The 18,347-nt window shown below is 46.7% G+C and overlaps 7 protein-coding genes across 8 annotated transcripts; 3 read left to right on the top strand and 4 right to left on the bottom strand.

The window, feature by feature from the left end:
• Positions 1-26: 26 nt before the first annotated feature.
• On the bottom strand, positions 27-2,303 carry BDCG_06123 (Ras-like protein Rab-6A). Its single transcript, XM_045421848.1, has 5 exons — positions 1,955-2,303; positions 1,841-1,866; positions 1,668-1,756; positions 1,149-1,551; positions 27-1,056 (listed from the first exon to the last, which is right to left on the bottom strand). Exons 1-5 carry the CDS (start codon positions 2,005-2,007, stop codon positions 998-1,000), a joined length of 630 nt encoding a protein of 209 aa, XP_045277626.1. The 5' UTR covers positions 2,008-2,303; the 3' UTR covers positions 27-997.
• A 9-nt stretch (positions 2,304-2,312) lies between these two features.
• On the top strand, positions 2,313-4,303 carry BDCG_06122 (V-type H+-transporting ATPase 21kDa proteolipid subunit). Its single transcript, XM_045421847.1, has 5 exons — positions 2,313-2,703; positions 2,781-2,815; positions 2,910-3,001; positions 3,117-3,425; positions 3,524-4,303. Exons 1-5 carry the CDS (start codon positions 2,646-2,648, stop codon positions 3,624-3,626), a joined length of 597 nt encoding a protein of 198 aa, XP_045277625.1. The 5' UTR covers positions 2,313-2,645; the 3' UTR covers positions 3,627-4,303.
• A 104-nt stretch (positions 4,304-4,407) lies between these two features.
• Positions 4,408-7,516, top strand: BDCG_06121 (molybdopterin molybdotransferase). Its single transcript, XM_045421846.1, has 4 exons — positions 4,408-5,007; positions 5,135-5,175; positions 5,236-5,273; positions 5,341-7,516. The coding sequence occupies exons 1-4, from the start codon at positions 4,738-4,740 to the stop codon at positions 7,158-7,160; spliced, it is 2,169 nt and encodes a 722-aa protein (XP_045277624.1). The 5' UTR covers positions 4,408-4,737; the 3' UTR covers positions 7,161-7,516.
• On the bottom strand, positions 7,215-11,433 carry BDCG_06120. 2 transcript variants are annotated; one of them, XM_045421845.1, is made up of 5 exons: positions 11,252-11,433; positions 9,768-11,168; positions 8,376-9,684; positions 8,176-8,313; positions 7,215-8,072 (listed from the first exon to the last, which is right to left on the bottom strand). In XM_045421845.1, the coding sequence occupies exons 2-5, from the start codon at positions 11,067-11,069 to the stop codon at positions 7,573-7,575; spliced, it is 3,249 nt and encodes a 1,082-aa protein (XP_045281549.1). In that variant the 5' UTR covers positions 11,070-11,168; positions 11,252-11,433; the 3' UTR covers positions 7,215-7,572. The 2 variants fall into 2 exon arrangements, with proteins under 2 accessions (XP_045281549.1, XP_045281548.1); XM_045421844.1 differs by having other exon boundaries at positions 9,768-11,414.
• A 139-nt stretch (positions 11,434-11,572) lies between these two features.
• Positions 11,573-13,479, bottom strand: BDCG_17248 (uncharacterized protein; the record flags this gene model as incomplete). The annotated part of the gene is made up of 3 exons (XM_045426392.1): positions 11,573-12,417; positions 12,503-13,058; positions 13,118-13,479. The coding sequence occupies 3 exons, from the start codon at positions 13,477-13,479 to the stop codon at positions 11,788-11,790; spliced, it is 1,548 nt and encodes a 515-aa protein (XP_045281547.1). The 3' UTR covers positions 11,573-11,787.
• Positions 13,480-13,504: 25 nt separating this feature from the next.
• BDCG_17247 (uncharacterized protein) lies at positions 13,505-14,672 on the bottom strand (the record flags this gene model as incomplete). The annotated part of the gene is made up of 2 exons (XM_045426391.1): positions 13,656-14,672; positions 13,505-13,588 (listed from the first exon to the last, which is right to left on the bottom strand). Exons 1-2 carry the CDS (start codon positions 13,926-13,928, stop codon positions 13,505-13,507), a joined length of 357 nt encoding a protein of 118 aa, XP_045281546.1. The 5' UTR covers positions 13,929-14,672.
• Positions 14,626-17,637, top strand: BDCG_06118 (FAD monooxygenase). Its single transcript, XM_045421843.1, has 3 exons — positions 14,626-15,873; positions 15,935-16,228; positions 16,299-17,637. The coding sequence occupies exons 1-3, from the start codon at positions 15,079-15,081 to the stop codon at positions 17,280-17,282; spliced, it is 2,073 nt and encodes a 690-aa protein (XP_045277623.1). The 5' UTR covers positions 14,626-15,078; the 3' UTR covers positions 17,283-17,637.
• Positions 17,638-18,347: the final 710 nt, after the last annotated feature.

Below are 18,347 nucleotides of genomic sequence, written 5' to 3'. Positions count from 1 at the left end.
AATACTAATAATTAGATATTATTGTAGGGCACTGGGGCAAAAGAGCTCGATCACCAAATAGTTTTTTACTGGTAGTTAAGGCCGAACCACTCCATTTATATATATCTACAGATCTGATAACTATAATACGGGAATGGACACAGAGGTTACTGTCAAAGGCAGTTTTCTATGTATAGTATTATCAACACCAGCGCTTTTCTCCTCAAGAGCTTCATGTGATAAATAATATCCTCTGCACCCTTGATTGATGATATGAACAACATTTATCAGCAAACCCCTAGCATATCCGCATCTACATGTTTCCACAAGTGAAGAGTTAATATAAAACTCATTGTCTCTGTTGTGAAGAACGCAAATCTATAACATCCTCGGGTTGTCCAACCCTTTTATGAATAGGAGCTGGATAAATAACAACTATACACAGCATACAAGCGCATGTTCGAAGAGGTATAGGGGATAAATAATGCCAAATAATTATAATAATAGACGCAAGGGGGGATGTGAAAGCAATTCAGATGAGCAACAAAAAAACAACTCCATGGAGCAATGCGCAGTAATGGTAATAATAAGCAAGGAAAAATAAAAAAGAGAGAGAGAGAGAATCCCCAAAATAAAAGAGAGTTAGATCCATAGTCAATAATGGCGGGCGCCCGCGGGGAATTTAACTCGAGTCAACATGGATGGGAACTGCATAAAAATATGATAGGACAAAAAGAACTTTGGTCTACGATATCTCTGGCAGGAGAGGAAGAGGGGGGAAGTTTGAGCGAACAGACAGAAAAAATAAAATAAAATAAATAAATAATAAAAAAGAAAGAAAGAAAGAAAGAAAGGAAAAGAAAAAGAAAGGAAAGGAAAGGAAAGGAAACCCTCATTATACAAACAAGAGAATGCGGCGGAGAGAACAATTACAACGAGAATAAACCAAGCAAATAGATGCAATAGAACTGAACAAAGCGTGGATATCCTTAACATTGAACCATTCAGTAATTTCTCCCTAGCATGCACATCCATCGTTGCTCACGGGTTGTGTAGGGTTGATATTAACATCAATCACTGTGAAAAAATTTTAAGTTAGCAACGCCCCCAAATAGATGGATTCGCCATTATAAATGACAATAAAAGCGCAAAAGAAATTAAGAGCGTACTTTGGTTAGCGCCTCTCCCCGCCTCATCATCCATGCCCGGGAGAGCCTGAGCTATCCTCCGAAACAGCTGCTTGACGTTATGCCCAACCTTAGCGCTGGTCTCGATGAACATAAGTCCATGCTTCTTAGCCTCCTCCTCCCCTTGCGCTGTCGTTACTTCTCGTTTATCGTTCAAATCCGTCTTGTTCCCCACGAGAACGATGATCACATCATTGCCCCGCTCCCCGCGCACGTCGTCGACCCATTTGCGTGTGTTTTGGAATGACTTGGCATTTGAGATATCGTAGACAACGACTGCTACGCTCGAGTCGCGGATATAGGATGGGATTAGGGAGCGGAATCGTTCTTGGCCGGCGGTATCCCATAACTGGAGACGGACTGTTCGGTCTTCAAGGTACATTGTCTAGTGGAAGCAGGAGGATGTTGGTTAGTCGCGGTTGGTTCCCGACACGAAGCGGCAACCGACAGGCGGTAGATAATCCATGGCAGTCAAATTTGGGAAGAGGGGCCGGGTCCTACTTTTGATAGAAAGTCGATGCCAATTGTAGCTTGATACATGTTATCGAAGGAATCGTACATGAATCTGGTGATTAGGGAGGTCTTTCCAACTGCGCACGTTAAATCCAATATGGCATCAGACGTTAGTCAAGTGCAAACCGGCAATGCGCAAAGTGACAGCAGGTTTCACCCACCACTCTGTTCTCCAAGAAAAACTAATCTAAAAGGATCCAGTCAGCGTGGGGTTTCTCTTAATCAACAGGGATGAGTGCTTGAGACGGCGCGCTGGGTGAACGCGGCGGACGTACTTGAATTTCTTAAGAGGGTTCGAGTACGCCTCTGTTGCTGATTGCGAAGCCATGGCGAAGACTGTGTATTATGCTGAATTAGAGGGGGTATAGGTTAATTCGTGGTTTGATGCTCGGAAGCGGAGATGGGGTTGTTGGGTGGGTGGATAAAGGGCAGATAGATTTCGAGGTCGAGGAGAGTCGGGAGTTGCTATGTTCTGTGCCTCGGTAATCTGTACTAAAAGCCGTAGCAGTCGTTGCAAAACAGACGAATTCAAAGAAAGGGGCCAGAGCAGTGTCCTTTGTGTTTCAGAGTATCCAAGTTGAGGGTTATATCCTCTGGGTGTCAATCTGTCTGGTTCGGTTGAGTTGGGGGCAAGCTTATTTAGCGGAGGCGGTAAAAATGGCTAGTTCCGCGCGGTTAACTGGGTCAGGGAAGGTTGCGGGTTAGCCGCAGCCATCGTCACTGGCCAACATCACAGGGAAAACATCCGTCCCTCGAACCTGCAACAGCTGGGCCAGAGGTGCTTCGATACCTATCATCCCTCCGCGTCCACCTCCTCACACCGCCGTATACCTACCTCTTTTGCTGCTGCGGGTGCTAGCAAGCATTCTCAGCCCTTCAACTACTTCTCCAACACATCAATACCCTCCAATCTGCCACATTACACCCTGAAGAGGAATCACGTCGCCGGAGGTGCAAGAGACGACCATGGGTCTCCTGTACCCGGTTGGCGGTGCTACCGCTTTCCTCACAGTTGTTGGACTTTGTGCGTGCAGACATGTTGTTGCAAGAGTGTTCTGATTATTTTCGTCCTTCGGAGCTGACCTTGGAAAATGCGTATAGATATGCTCTTCAATGGCGAGGGTGAAGCCTTCAACGTATGCCTTCGATTTACCACAACCCTCTACCCCTTCCGTCCCGCATGCAATAAACGAACATAGTACCCGCTGACAAACGTTGTGAAACAAACAGGTTGGCCTGTTTCTCGAGTCAGTGTCTCCATATACCTTTGCGACAATAGGCATAGGCCTATGTATCGGTTTATCAGTCGTCGGAGCTGCATGGTACGCTATCTTCCCCGCTCCTCCATAAATACTCATAATATATGTGTATATATGCATTAAACTTTGACGGACCTACTCCTCTAACTCACCATCTCTTCGTCGTCCTTGATAACAGGGGAATATTCATCACCGGCTCCTCGATCATAGGCGGTGCGGTCAAGGCCCCAAGAATACGAACAAAAAATCTAATCTCCATCATCTTCTGCGAAGTCGTCGCCATCTACGGCGTTATCATGTCTATTGTCTTTTCGTCGAAGATCGCCTACGTCCCCACCGAAAACCTGCATTCCGGAAGCAACCTGTACACGGGTTACGCGTTATTCTGGGGTGGTTTGACGGTCGGTGTATGCAATCTCATCTGCGGTATTGCTGTCGGAATCAACGGAAGCAGTGCTGCATTGGCTGATGCGGCGGATTCTTCCCTGTTAGTAACCATCACCTCACATTGTCTGGATCTTGATCCACCACGTCTATTTCTCGTGCTAAATAGCTCATGCTGATGTGTTTTCGTGCAAATTAAAGATTCGTGAAAATCCTCGTGATTGAGATTTTTAGCTCCGTCCTCGGTCTCTTCGGTCTGATTGTTGGCCTACTGATATCCGGAAAGGCAAACGATTTTGCTTGAACGTTGTGAAACAGTCGAGAGAATTACAATGGAATTCATTTGGATAACCTCGAAACGCGGAAACCCATTCCCTTCCACACAACGGGGATGAGGTGGGAGAGTCTCGTGGCGCCAGGATCCTCTCCTGCAGTACAAAATAACTGGCGCCGCTTTTTTTGATAACCCTTTACTTATTTACGATTTTCCATTTCTCTTCAACCAATGATGAAATCGATCTGGGGCGATTTAGATTACCATTAACCATGTGATATTTACGAATGGAATAGACATGGAGTCATAACTTGTTTTTTAATACGGCAAACATGGGAAGGAGGGGAAGATTGTGAACCAGGAAGGGGGTTTGAATCACTGTCCGCCCGGTCTGTTGTTTTGCTATATCATGTATAGTATTTGTTGCTGCATCGGGGAATTATATATCTCTTGTGATCTTCCCGTCATATGTCAATTTATTTCACAGTGTGGACGGTTTGCCACTCACTCTTAACATTATAACATGGAACCTCATAAATACCATAAGCTGAACACTTGATAAATGCCTAATGCCGTCGTATCTGACGCAGCTCCATGCCTGGTTTTACTCAGCCAGCATAAATTCACAGCGGGGAAAGATATGGCAGAAGGCTGCCTTGTACAAATACATCTTCTACGTAGATCATAGAGGGAAAGATACTCTCCCAGCTTCCTCTAGATACATCATACATTGTAGCCGGGAAATCTCGAGGGTGATCGTGATGGCTTCCGTGTTACCGACCCAAGAGCGGAATGAATTAGAATCGCGTGTACTTGCCACAGACTACAGATTTAAGTTCCGGACTCTACCAATTTAGAGCCTTTTGTTCATTGTTGTTGTATCCTGTACGGAGCATGTATAGAGCATTGTTGCAGGCAGCGGCATCGAAAGGGTTTGATGTTGAGCTAAACTTTGCCCCTCTCTTGCCGAAAAAATGACCTTATTTAAATAACCGTTTTTAATAACTGGTTAAATATTTACGGCCTCTGACCAACGGAGCACATCCAACTTATTTATACCTGAAGATATTAAGAGATCCCATTCTCCAACCATTCCTAGTGCAAACACGAACCTCACAGGTGAGGATCCTCGACCTTCGCTATGGCTGACTCAAAATTAAAGGCTGCTATCCTGGTAATTTCTGATACTGCCTCTCGGGATCCTTCAACGGAGAAGGCAGCTAGCGCTCTCACCCAAACATTCGCCGCTGAAGGAGGGGGCAGATGGAGTGATCCCGCAATTGTAATTGTCCCGGATAACGTTCTGGAGATCCAACGGCAGATACTCTCCTGGACAGATGCGGAAGACTATTTTAATCTCGTAATTACAACGGGAGGGACGGGGTTTGCAGTTAAGGACAATACTCCAGAGGTGGGTTACGTTACTCCCCTAAGAGCATATATATCTACACCCCGGCCGATGTCTATCAATTGAAGCTTGCCTATGGGGCGGTCTTGAAGACTCTTTCAATTGTGCATCACTAACAAACTACTGTTAGGCCGTATCGCCGCTAATCCATCGACATGCCCCTGGACTTGTGTAGGTCCTAATGCCCCTTATTCGCTTGGGTTTCTGGCATATGAGCCTAACTTTCTCTAGGCACGGCATGCTTGCTACTTCTTTGGCTGTAACTCCTTGTATGGCATCCCCCTTCAGAAATATTTCTATCAAGTATTTGAAGCTGTTCTGATTTGTTCATCGCAGTTGCTATGATGTCCAGGCCCGTAGCTGGTGTGCGGGGTAAATCATTAATCATAACCCTACCAGGTTCTCCAAAAGGAGCGAAAGAAAATCTTCAAGCCGTCATCAAACTTCTCCCGCATGCCTGCATCCAGGCTGCTGGAGCTGATTCGAGAGCAATTCATGCTGGTGGTGTACAGAGGTTGGAGAAAGAAGCGGGCATCAGCACGACAGCTGCTGGCTCTGTCGAGGAAAAATCTCATCCCCATCATCACCATCACCATCACAATCACCATGGCTGCCATCAAGGGCACGGACATGGTCATTCACATGGCCACATTATACCCAGAGCTCATACATCGCCCGCTGACCGACCACAATCAAATGACCCTATTGCAGGACCAACGAGACGTTACCGTGAATCTCCTTATCCTATGCTTTCGGTGGAAGAAGCTCTCAAAATCATCGTTGAACAAACTCCAGAGCCAACCATCATCGAAACTCGTGTAGATGCATCTCTTGTAGGATCCGTAATTGCGGAAGACATCTATGCACGCGAAGCGGTCCCGGCATATAGAGCAAGCATCGTGGATGGCTACGCAGTTATCGCCTCCACTCCTACAGCGGATTCCACTGGAAACACAAAAGGAAAATTCTCAGTAGCATCAGTCTCACATGCACAAGCAGCTTCTATGCCGCCACCGTTGAAGCGAGGGGAAATTGCGCGGATAACCACTGGGGCTCCGCTTCCCGAGAACGCCAGTGCGGTCGTAATGGTGGAAGATACAGTCCTTGTATCTACAACCCCTGATGGGAAGGAAGAGGCTGTCGTGGAAATCCTAACTGGGGCAATAAAACCGGGAGAAAACGTGCGCGAGCCTGGCAGCGACGTCTCCCTGGGATCTAAAATACTTCAAAAGGGAGACCTAATTACAGCTGTAGGCGGGGAAATCGGTCTTCTCGCGTCGACCGGAACGCGAATGGTCAAAGTATACAAAAAGCCCCGCATCGGAGTCCTCAGCACAGGCGATGAACTCGTTAACCACGATGGTCCTGATTCACTCCAAGGTGGTCAGATTCGCGACTCAAACCGCCCGTCATTGCTCTCATGTCTTTCAGCCTGGGGTTTCCCATCAGTCGACCTCGGAATTGCAAAGGACACACCAACAGGGCATCTCGAACAGTGCCTGCGCGATGCTCTCCGCGGCACCCCCGACTCACCGAGTGTTGACATAATAATAACGACTGGCGGCGTTTCCATGGGCGAATTGGATCTACTAAAACCTACCATCGAACGCCAACTCGGCGGCACCATCCACTTCGGCCGGGTTTCCATGAAGCCAGGAAAACCCACCACCTTCGCAACAGTCCCATTCAAACCCGCAGTATCATCCACAGACCCCGCCGCCCAGCAGGAGCGCGAAACGAAACTCATCTTCTCCCTACCCGGAAACCCAGCTTCCGCACTAGTGACGCTGAACCTCTTCGTTCTGCCCGCCCTGCACAAAGTGACTGGTTTGGGTATGAGCAGCCAGCAGCAGCAGGGCTTCCAGCCTCGTCTCGGCCTCCCACTCGCCACAGTAACGCTGACGCAGGACATCCCGCTCGATCCTAAACGTACGGAGTACCATCGTGCGATCGTAACAGCCTCGAAAATAGATGGTAAACTTCTTGCGACGAGTACCGGGCTGGGTGGACCGGGTGCTGGGGCGGGGCAGCGGAGTTCGCGCGTGGGTAGCCTAGCAGGTGCGAATGCTTTGTTGGTCCTTGAGCCGGGGAAGGGTGTCGTGGAAAAAGGAAAGAAGGTGCAGGCATTGCTGATGGGAATGGTAGTTCCTGAGTGAAATTTAAAAACTAAAAATGATGAATTATTATGTGAAAGATGGACAATTTGATGATTTGGTTGATTCGATTCATATGTTTATTATTTTGGAATGTGGTTTTATAATTTCTATTGAGAATGACAAAAATCGTTGTGAATTTTACTTCTATGTAACTTCATGCGTATTTAGGGTGTTCACCGTAGGGAGGTATCATTGCCTCCACGGTCAAATAGGCAGAAATAGTTAACTTCGGGAATGTATGCCTCATGAACCATCTAAAAGAACCCGTAGATATTCACAAGGAGTAAACACCAAATCGAAAGCTCCAAATATGTAACAATAAAAAACACAATGAAACCTGAACAACTATACCTGAGAGAGAAGAATCCAACCATACACCCCAAAACAACCAAAAAGTAACCCCCCATCCTCACTACGCCTTTGCCCTTTTCCATCCCTTCTTCTTCTCCGCCCTTAACGCCAATAAAGTCCCGTCCCTCCCACGCTTTCTACCAATTTCCACAACCAAAAACCTCACAAAATCCTGCAAAACCCAATAACTACTATGCGCAGTCAGCATATTCAAATACTGAATACTCAACGGCCCACCGCCGCCGCTGATGTAAAAATCAATCTGCCCGTTATCGTTCAGCAGCGCCATGCGCTTCTCCGCGAGTTCCTCGCGCGAGAAGTCGTGCGTCTCCATCTCAATGTTGGAAGGTAGTTTTGCGATGCTGGCGGGGCGTTGGTTCTGCTGCGAGAGGGATGTGGATAGGTCTGCTGCGGTGCTCTGGTTCGGGCCCTTGGAGGAGCCCCAGCGGAACACGCTGCTGACAGCTTGGAAGAATGAGGTGGATGAACTCGGGACTGAGGCTGGTTTGAGGGAGTTGGCGAGATCGCTGTCCACGGCTGCATTGAGGCGGTAGGTGATTGCTAAGAAGAAGAATAGATATCAATATTGATGAGTTTATTATTATTTTATATTTTCTTAACTGGAATTGGATAGAACTTGGATATGAGAGGTAATTGAGCTTACGGTCGGTATCGTGCATGATGTTATAAATATTATCAACTGCTAGACAGCCATAAGTACCTGCTTCTCCGGCAACTCCTCGCTCCATGTCTTCTCCGTGCGTTCCGGGTTTAGCCCGATTTTGTCGCGGGAGCAGCGTTGCTATATGGAAGTTAGTTCTCTGATTCGCATCGTCTCCTGAATGAAAAAGGAATGATACAGACATTTATTTAGTAACAAGAAGAAACCCGCTGGGCTTCCGCAGAAAAAGACATTGCAGGTATCAAATTCAAATATTGTCTGGCTGATTTTGGTGAGTTCAAAATCAATATAGGGAACATGGGTGGGCTGCTGGCTAAGAATATCCATTGCCATGACACTGCCCAAAGAGTGCGCAATCAGGTGCACTTTACCAGCTTTTCGAAAATCTGGATTATTTTGACACCAGAGGCGATATATTCGGTTCGCTTCTTTGACTACCGCCTGAACCATTTTCTGCTTGTGGTGAGATAGGTAATAAGGGATGTCGAGCATAACATCGCTAATCAAACTTCTTATGGCTGGCATGGTTTCAGGTGTAATGTCTTTAAGGCTGAACTTGTTCGTATCCGGGTTTTCGAGTGAAGCTTCAGCATCAGCATCTTCTAGGGAGAGTGTCGACCGCCAGTTGACTGGTAACACCATAATGCTTTCTAATTCAGGGCGCATATGAGGCCAAACAGCGTCGCTGTTAAGCTCAATATTGACTTGTCTCCGGAACGCATTAATGGCATGTGTGAAATGATAACTTTCAACTCGCTCGGATAGTTTTTGGCCGATACCATGTACGACCAATACTAGGTCGGAAACCGTTGGTCTTTTATCCTCAATTTGGCAGGCGTAGCAGATAGGGCGTCGGCCAAAAGACTCTCTTTCAGCAGTTTGGTGCATTTTCACAATTCTCCTGCCGCTGGTCGCCGGAATTTTAACCGGGTGTAGCTTATCCCAAGCCTGAGCATTGAATCCTCGAACAATAGGAATTCCTATTTGTCTTCCTTTCCGAATTGCACTGAGCGGACGTCGTCCCCGTGCAGCGGAGGGTAGTAGATTCGGCCTAAGAATTTGCGCCTCCTTGGAATCAACATATATCACACTTGAAGATTTGTATGGCCTAGGAGCATCGGGTGGCGTCATAGAGCCTGCAGCTTGATTCTCATAAAATATCGACGGTCGCTCTGGCTCAGTCGACCTCGGAATCGACAAACGTTTAGGCGACTTCAACTCCCGCCCTGAATCCACCGTACTTTGCTCTTTTACTTCTTCTTCCAGAGGCCAGATTCGATGCACAATTTTCATTTCTGCCTCTGCTCCATTTTCTATGCAGCTGTTAAGTTCATCCTGCCAGGTTTCGGTCCAGGGGCGCATGTACATATAGCCGGCTTCTAGTTGGTTTGCAAGTTCCGGCTCAACAGGTAACATAGTGTTCTTATAAAACCACGTGGCTCGAATAACAGAAGATATATCATGAATAGGGCTCCAATATATGGGTTTCATCTAGAGGTTGTGTTTTGAGTTAGAAATGCTTCCGATCAATTGCCCCAATCACGCGAACAAAATGAGAAATCAAAACAACTTGCCTCTAAGTTGGGAAGTTCCACTGAATGTAGTCTTGAAATTCCAACCGGTATAACCGCATCAGGTTCCCGTTTGCTTTCTATCGGGGTCACTTCTGGTTGAGATGGAGATAACCGTTTCACTGGGACCCTTGAAGGGCTACCAGAAGGATCTACCCTAGAGCTAGATGAACGGCCATCGCTCCCTTGGTCACCTGTCACCATTCCACCTAGCGGATGCGACATACTACTTGGGGTAGCAGGCGACCTTGGTGAAGGAGCTGATCGCGGACTCCTGGCCGGAGCCCTGATGAACGGAGACCCAGAGATATTTGTGCCGCCTGCGTGTAAACTAGTTGAAGGAATCGACCTGTGTGTCTGTGAAGGGTAAGATCCATAAACGTCATCACCAGTTGGGGATGATGTGCTATTCCGTTTCGAAGTTTTTGACTTACGGTCCCCTGGGGGGCTGTGCCGTTTCAAAGAGTTTGGAGTATGGTAGTTTTGATCAGGAGTAGAAAATTGTCCCCCCGATTTACTAGATGCATCTACGTCGCAAGCAGATTTTTTCGAAGGTGTTCGAATCGGGATCGAGACACCAGTAGGCCTAGGTTGTTCATTGACTTGACGCGAAAGATTATCAGTAACCCTATTAGGAGTGTCCCGATCTTGGTTCGGGATTTCGTTGGATGCAGCGTTGAATATTGCCATAATTATAGGTCGCAATTCATTCCTCCAGTCGCTTTCTTCGTGCCGGCTAATTTGCTCGATTACGTTTCTCAGAGTTGAAACCACAAGCCTCCTTTTTTCCGCTTCATCATCAGAGCTTCCATATTCCGCCACATGCTGTTCAGCGAGAGAAAATATTGAAGCAGAATCGTGGCGTTCGTTAATCGGTGTCAGATCTATATCCGGCGAATCATGCCTATATTCGCGAGCTGCAGCTAAGGCTTCAATGATGAGTCTGTCAACTCTCTGCTTCCAGTTTCTGATAGCCTTGTTCTCTTCGGTCCCGCTTTTATGAGTGTCTTCAGCTTCCGAGTGTTCCTCTGTGTTCCTAAGTCCGTGCCATGCTTCTTCCAGCGCAATGTTATCCAAAACCGAAAAGGGCCGTGGAGGGAAGCTGGCAACAGAGGTGCTCGAGCTTGCAGAAGGCGCTGGCAGAGGAGTTAAAGGATCATCTATTGGGAAAGACGACAAGTAGAAAAACTGGGCGCGAACTTTGGGAGGAACTGTAGACGAGCTGAAATCCGATTTCGTTGCTGGATTGTCCTCGGGATCATATAGTAGGCATGTTGGCCCATAGGTGTGGAGCAAGCTCGACATACTTCGGCGGTGAATAGAGCTTCAAATATCTGCGGGAGATTACTTCGCGATATAAATAGGGACGAGGGTTTATATAGAATAAGCTGGGTCATATCATGACTGGAAATTTCAAGTTATTAGTCTGTTGAGTCCGTAGATGAATGCTAGTTCAACTATGGAGTAGTTATACGGCTGCCTCGAACCTTCGAAGTTGTTGGGGCTAGCCGAAGGTGCAGGATAGGCGCATTCCTTCATAGCCGCATGAAAAGCATCGAGATAGCTGTAGAGAAACGGGAATAGCCGCTAGAGCTTTCTCTTTATTAAATTGAGCAAAGTCATTGTCCAGCGTTGTCCCATTGAAAGCTGTATGCCTAGTATGATGCTGTCAGTAGCTCAACTGACGTTAACGTCATCTGTCCATTCTTGTCACGTGGATGTTCAAATTTCTGGCGTCGTCAAAAAACAACTAGTTACGGAGGAATTAGTATATATTCTTTAAAAAATTATTAATTATTACTTTACTCGTCGCAAACACTTTGAAAACGAGAAAACAAAAATAATCATGTTCATACAGATCGCCAGAAACAACAGGAAAGAAGTATTTAGGCGCTTAAAACCAGCAAACACATCAACGAAGCCCTGCCAACTCCGTGCAAGATATACACCCGCAGACAGAAGCAGAACGAATATACATTCGGATGAAGCAATGCTCGTTGTTTACTTTTTCTTTTAGATGCCCTCACTCTCGGTGTTCTCCATGAACCCTTCCTCTGTCTTCGTTTTCACGCTGAGATAGGGAGGGAGGGTGATACTCCCTCGTCACCCCATGCGGCCCCTTTCCTTGCATCTTCTTCTCTTGCTCCCGTTTCATCAGCGAAAGCGTGTTGACTTGAAGTTCCTGAAATGCGAGGAATGTGACAAGCGGCGCCCCGAGCATCTCCAAGATCTTGTGTGTATCATGCATATGTTTTCTAATGACGCTATCTGGAGTGCAGAAGGTACGAACACTCATCTCCTTGGCGATCGCTTTCCAATTGCGCAAGGTCGCATTGAGAGCAACCACATTCTGTGCACATTCGCCATGAAATTTGAACGTCCGTAGGTTGTAGATGACGAGATCACGCTGGGTGAGCTGGTCGAATTGAAACTGTACGACCTGCGGACGATTCTTTGAAGCCCAGAAATTGGTAACTTTGGTAACTGAATCCACCGATATGCGACCCTCCTTGTGCTGGTCGAGGAGGAACTTGTTGGCTGTCACGCATATCATAAGCTCTACCTCAGAGTATAATTTTGCCTGGGTTGGAGGGTCCAGGGAAATGGGGAACGTCGATTGAAACCTTTCCTTGGATTTCTTAGCATCCCCTGTCTGCAAACCGAATAGTCAGATTAAAAAAGATACTCACAGTACTGGGGAAATAATTCCGAGTAATTCGAGAACATTATGAACTTACGATATCCTCAACCCGCTGTTTGATCTTTTCACCAAGCGACTTAAAACCAGGCCTTTTGTTCTTTTCAGAAGAGCTTTCCTTCAAAGAAGGGCTACGACCCAACCAACCGTTTTCTCCAAACAGTTTTTTATGCGGTGATCGAGCCCTCTTCATAGGACTTGGCAGAAACTCGAGTGGTGAATTTTCGTCAAGGTCCTCAAGGACCTTCACGGGAGACAAAGACCTCCCTCTGCCACGCCCTCTATCCGGGGACCCAGATCGCTGTTTCTGGCGTCCGGGAAACACATTTGCTGAATGATTCCAGTCGGGGCAATAATGATCTCCTCTACATGGCATGTCGTCATAGCTCGTATTGCCATCAAGAGACTTGACATTGCTCCCCTCTGACTTGGAAATAGGGAGGCGTCTGTTGTATTGATTTGTATCAACGGGGTATGAAAATGCCTTTGGCGGAATTCCTGGCGTGGCTTCAGATGTCTCTGGCTCAAACGGCCACATTATTTCGCGTCCTTCTCCAGAAGGGTTGGAATCGCCCGCACTATTATATGAAGAGTGGCTAAATAATATGTTAGTTTCCCTTCCGCCCAAGCGACGAATATGGTGATATCAACTTACTTGTCGTATACGATCGGCACCTCCATAGAGCAGATTGGGTTAAACTTTTCCGGTTCAAGCGTCAAAACAGGTTTTCCTGTATTTTCTACTGACTTTAACAGTGGATTGTTCAAGATTTCACGCGTTAGTAGGCGAAAGGTGTCTTTGGTTGGAGAGCCAGATGAAGATTGAGAGTAAACGGATGCACTTGATGCACCAGACTGGAAGTAAGGGTTCCGGGCAGTAAGCTGTGGTGTGGAGAGCGTATCTGTTGCTCCGTGCAGGTGATGGGCTCTGTTGTGGTCGATCTCAAGGCCCCGAATACCCTCAATAGGAACATTTTCGTATTCAGAATAACCCCTTCCGCTGAATTGACTCTCCATGCTGGATAGAGTAGTTTGCTGGAGCTTACGGGTCCCTGGAACGGCGGAAACGTGTGTCAACGTCAACAACCACGAGGGTTGTTCGGTTGCCACGGCGCACGATAGCAAGCTGCAACTGGTGAGCTTCAAGCCCACAATACTCCAAGCAATAAACAAATCCCGAAAAAATTACGCACCTGGATATTGAAGGTTGACAGTCTCTGCATGTAACAAGGGGTTTGCCACCGCAGAAAACAGAGATAAGCTTGATCCTGATTCAAACAGTTCTTTATAGTATGAGTTGTATAAAAATGCTGGTATAACATGGAAATCAACCAAAAGCTCCTATTCAAATCAACGGTGTCAACGGTATACCAAGGATTGACAGTCCTTTCACCCAACTCCTCAGAGCACTCCGCAAATGCTAGATTCAGGGCCTGACCCATTGTTGGCGTATATGAATCCACCATCGACCAGATTGAATACAACAATGGGCTTCAATAAAGGTCTTCATAGTTTTGGTGAATGAACGTATTGGAACTTTTCAGCTAATTCAATTTGAAAAGAATATTTGCTTTGTCGACATATCCCATTGTGTGAATATTCAAAATTGGGATCTATATTCAGAAATATCTATAATCCGCCAGCTCAAGTGATATAATAGCAATTATTATATAAACATGAGCAATTTGGGCAGAATTCGAAAGACAGGAATCAAAAATATTCCAACCATCTACCAATCACCTTGATTGGTATTCCAGGGGCAATACACAGAACAATTCCACACGCTAGCATAGTATATTCTATGGCTGCCAGTCGAAAGTTCCATGTTTGGGAAGAACAAAAACCGAGATGCAGGCTTTGAAGGCTGCCATCACTCTGTCCGTGCTGAAAATAGAAAGGCGTAGCTTGATATCTCCAAATCATCCGAATACAATAATGGCGCAATTCGGATATCACTCCACAGGGTGATATGACATTCAACAGGGTATATACCCAATATCTATTCCAGCGGCTATGTGAGTTTCAACCTCGCGACTCGGATGCAGACCGAGAAAGGAGGGTGAAAAGTCTCTTCTTCCAAGATGAAGCTGGAGTATTAACTATATTCGGGGGCTGTTATTCGCATCCAATGAATCAGCATTCCCAGATACAAGCGGATTCTCTGCAATCTGTCATGATATTCCTGGTGTCCTATTACCGGCATCTTTGCGTTATAGCTAGAAGTTGTCAAAGAAGTTCAACGCTGACTAACATCCATGGATGACCTCACCACCACGTGACCCTTACACTGCCGACTACCAGCTCCGGCCGCCAACTAGGATAGGACTCTGCAACACAACCGAACAGCGAGTTTCCTGGTCTGGTCTGCAGCCCGCACAGCGATGCTATCCCCCACACTGCTAAGACCATGGCCGCTGGCTAAGTGCTCCCCCGCATCAGACACACCACACGCCTGAAAAAAGGCCCAACAAGATGCTTCGTTTCAGGGATCAGCGCCGCCGCCGCCGCCGCCGCCGGTTAGCTGGAGCTATGGTCTTCGTCAATATTAAAACGATACCCATGATTGATCCTGGATGGACAGTGTTTAGTATATAAGCAGCCTGTGCTTCCGCAGCTATGCGGCGTGGTCGATTGTCTAATTTTAAATACGCCTTCTCCTGGAGCGGAGATAAAAATGCCCATGGGTTCTCTACGCGAATCCCCCATTATAACAATTCCTGTCGTATCCTTCCAGTACCTCATAATCGTCACGAGAGTAGGATGCCTCAATCAGCAGACAAATACGATGTCGTCATCATTGGCGCTGGGCCTGTCGGGCTTCTTGCCTCCCTATGCTTCTCCAAATGGGGGTATGAAATCAAACACATCGATAACCGCCCACTACCCACCAAAACCGGCCGGGCTGACGGTATTCAGCCTCGTTCATTAGAGCTGCTACGAAATCTGGGTATAAAACGCAGGATCATGGCACACGATCCCGCGAGGGTTTATGACGTTGCTTTCTGGGACCCCTTACCGGATGGAAGAGGCATACATAGGACCGGAAGTTGGCCTAGCTGCCCTTCATTCATCGATACTAGATACCCCTTCACCACGTTATTACACCAAGGGCATATCGAAAGGGCTTTCATAGAGGAGCTGACAAAGCATGGCGGCTCTATCGACCGACCCTGGACCATTGTTGGATTTAAAAATGATGGGGAGGATAAAGCGTACCCCGTGGAAGTCACACTCAAGGACCTCGATACAAATGTCGAACAGGTATCGAAAGCAAAATATCTATTCAGTGGGGAAGGCGCCAAAAGCTTCATTAGAGAGCAATTGGGAATAAAAATTATTCACAAGGACCCAATTTCTCATGTTTGGGGTGTGATGGACGGAGTAGTACGGACAAACTTCCCTGATATCCTGGTATGACCATTCTAATCCAATAGGAAGCAGAAAAGTGTGGGTGCTGACGTGAGAATTTTAGACAAAGTGCACCATTCATTCGGATAGCGGCTCTGTAATGGTCATACCACGAGAAAACAATATGGTGCGGTTATACGTTCAAATTTCGTCCTCGACTGATGCAGACTGGAGCCCGCGGAAAACGGCAACGGTTTCGGAGGTCCAGCAAGCCGCCAAAAGGATTTTCCAGCCTTACCATTTAGAATGGGACAGGGTGGAGTGGTACTCTGTGTACCCTATTGGGCAGGGAATTGCTGAGAGGTATACATTGGACCATCGCATATTTATAGGCGGCGATGCTTGTCATACACATAGCGTGAGTGATTTGCATCCGCTGGTACCAAACCACACCTATGTCCGTAGGTCGCAACTAACCTCCTGTTCAGCCCAAAGCGGGTCAGGGTATGAATACCGCATTTCACGACGCATTAAACTTCGCCTGGAAAGTTCACATGGTAGAACAAGGCTTCGCCAAACCCTCGATTTTGAACACATATGAATCAGAGCGTAAACTAATTGCCGAAACTCTCCTCAACTTTGACGCCAAATATGCGGCCTTGTTCTCTTCAAGACCCCCATCCGCTGCTGAAGTGGGAGCAGCCAGCAACAACAACAACAACAACAACGATGACGACGATGACGCAACAAGCAATATCAACGAATTTGTAGACATGTTCAAATCCGCTTGCGAATTTACCAGCGGGTACGGCGTAGTTTACCAACCCAATATCTTCAATTGGGGACCCGATCACCCCGCCAAGTCCCCTCTATTCAACCCCCCAGGGGTAAAATTGGTCCCCGGTCGAGTGTTCCCCTCATGCACCGTTACCCGACTAAGTGACTCCAACAAGGTTGCGCTGGAGCAAGCAGTGCCCGCCAACGGCTCCTTCCGCATCCATATCTTCGCCGGAAACCCAGACAAGACGAGGCAAGCAGTGAACGACTTCGCATCAAACCTGGAGAAAAAGCGCTCATTCCTCTCCAGCTACCAACGAAGGGATATCGATACTGTCTCCCATTTTGAACGACATAATCCGCACTCCCACCTTTTTACATTCTGCCTGACTTACTCAAACACCGAGGGCTCGGGTGCAATTGACCACCTGCCCAAGTTGCTAAAGGCGTATCGCCATCATATCTACGTCGATAACGTCCCTGACATTAAGGCACCGAACGCAAGAGCAGCGGCCCACACGAAACTTGGCTTCGATACGGAGAGAGGCGGCGTAGTTGTTCTCAGGCCAGATGGGCATATCGCATGCACCCTGCAGCTCGTCGAGGGGAACGGCACGGTAGATGCGCTGAATGAGTATTTTGGGGCGTTTGCAAGCAAGGCGCTTGGAGATGGACATTCTCACGCAAAATTGTAATATCGTGCATCATTCTATTGGTAGTTGATTGGCTTTCTTTAGGTTAATTGATAGATACCTGGCCTTTATATATATATCGGTGCAAATGTGCTGCGCATACTTTATATTCCCAACGAGCCTATGGTTGGTTATATGCATTCGTATGTACATGTACATGTACATTACATACCTTTAACTATCTTCTTTTTGGCTTCTTCTTCTTCTTCTTCTTACAGCGCCAAATCGGGCCTAATCATAATCACTCAGCTAACCCAAAGAAATTGAAATACTCTCACCGAATGAAAAATAAATAAATAAAATAAAATAAAATAAAATAGAGCCCATGCAATATCTATCTCCAATCCCAAATAATCTTCTTCCAACCTAACAACTAACACCCTCACTTAAAATTGCCCATCTACCAACCCCCAACGATTTGAACCCAAGCCCACCTCCACGTATTCTAGCATCGAATATACCATCTGAAAACTAAACTCCAACCTCCTCTGCGCCGAAGGCAGTGCATACATCGTATTTATTTGGCTCCGTTGAGTTTCAGAGATTATACGAACTAATAAAATAGATAAAAAAAATAAAAAAATAACCCCGTTTGACCCGATCGAGGTCGATCATGTACATGTACATATATACATACATAACGTAGATTTAAGATGCGCCGCCATGCCCTGCTACTTCCTCCAGCCAGCCAACCATGCCTCTCGGGATTCCAGGGGGGTCCCGTAGTTATATATAGTTAAAACGAAGTACTCTCTCCGTACCCGTACCCGCACAGGCTTTGTTGGTAAAAAAAAGAAGTTGGTATAAAATAGCATTTAGCATGTATGCTTGGTGGTTGGTTATTATTATATCTCTCTCTCTTGCTGAATGGAAATAATCCAGATATCCCTCCCCACCCCATCCTGCCACCCAGAAGGAGCACAGGGAATGGAAATGGAAATGGAAATGAAATGAAATGAAACACTACACAAAACTAGGGAGGATAACGAAGAAGAAAAACTAAGTAAACAATCCATCCTCCAGCCCGCCGAAAAAAGAAAGAAAAAGAAACAGCGAAAGCTCCAAATA

This window comes from Blastomyces dermatitidis, assembly GCF_000003525.1.
Source record: "Blastomyces dermatitidis ER-3 genomic scaffold supercont1.6, whole genome shotgun sequence".
NCBI classification, from domain to species: Eukaryota; Fungi; Ascomycota; class Eurotiomycetes; order Onygenales; family Ajellomycetaceae; genus Blastomyces; species Blastomyces dermatitidis.
This window is presented reverse-complemented; position numbering and strand designations above follow the sequence as displayed.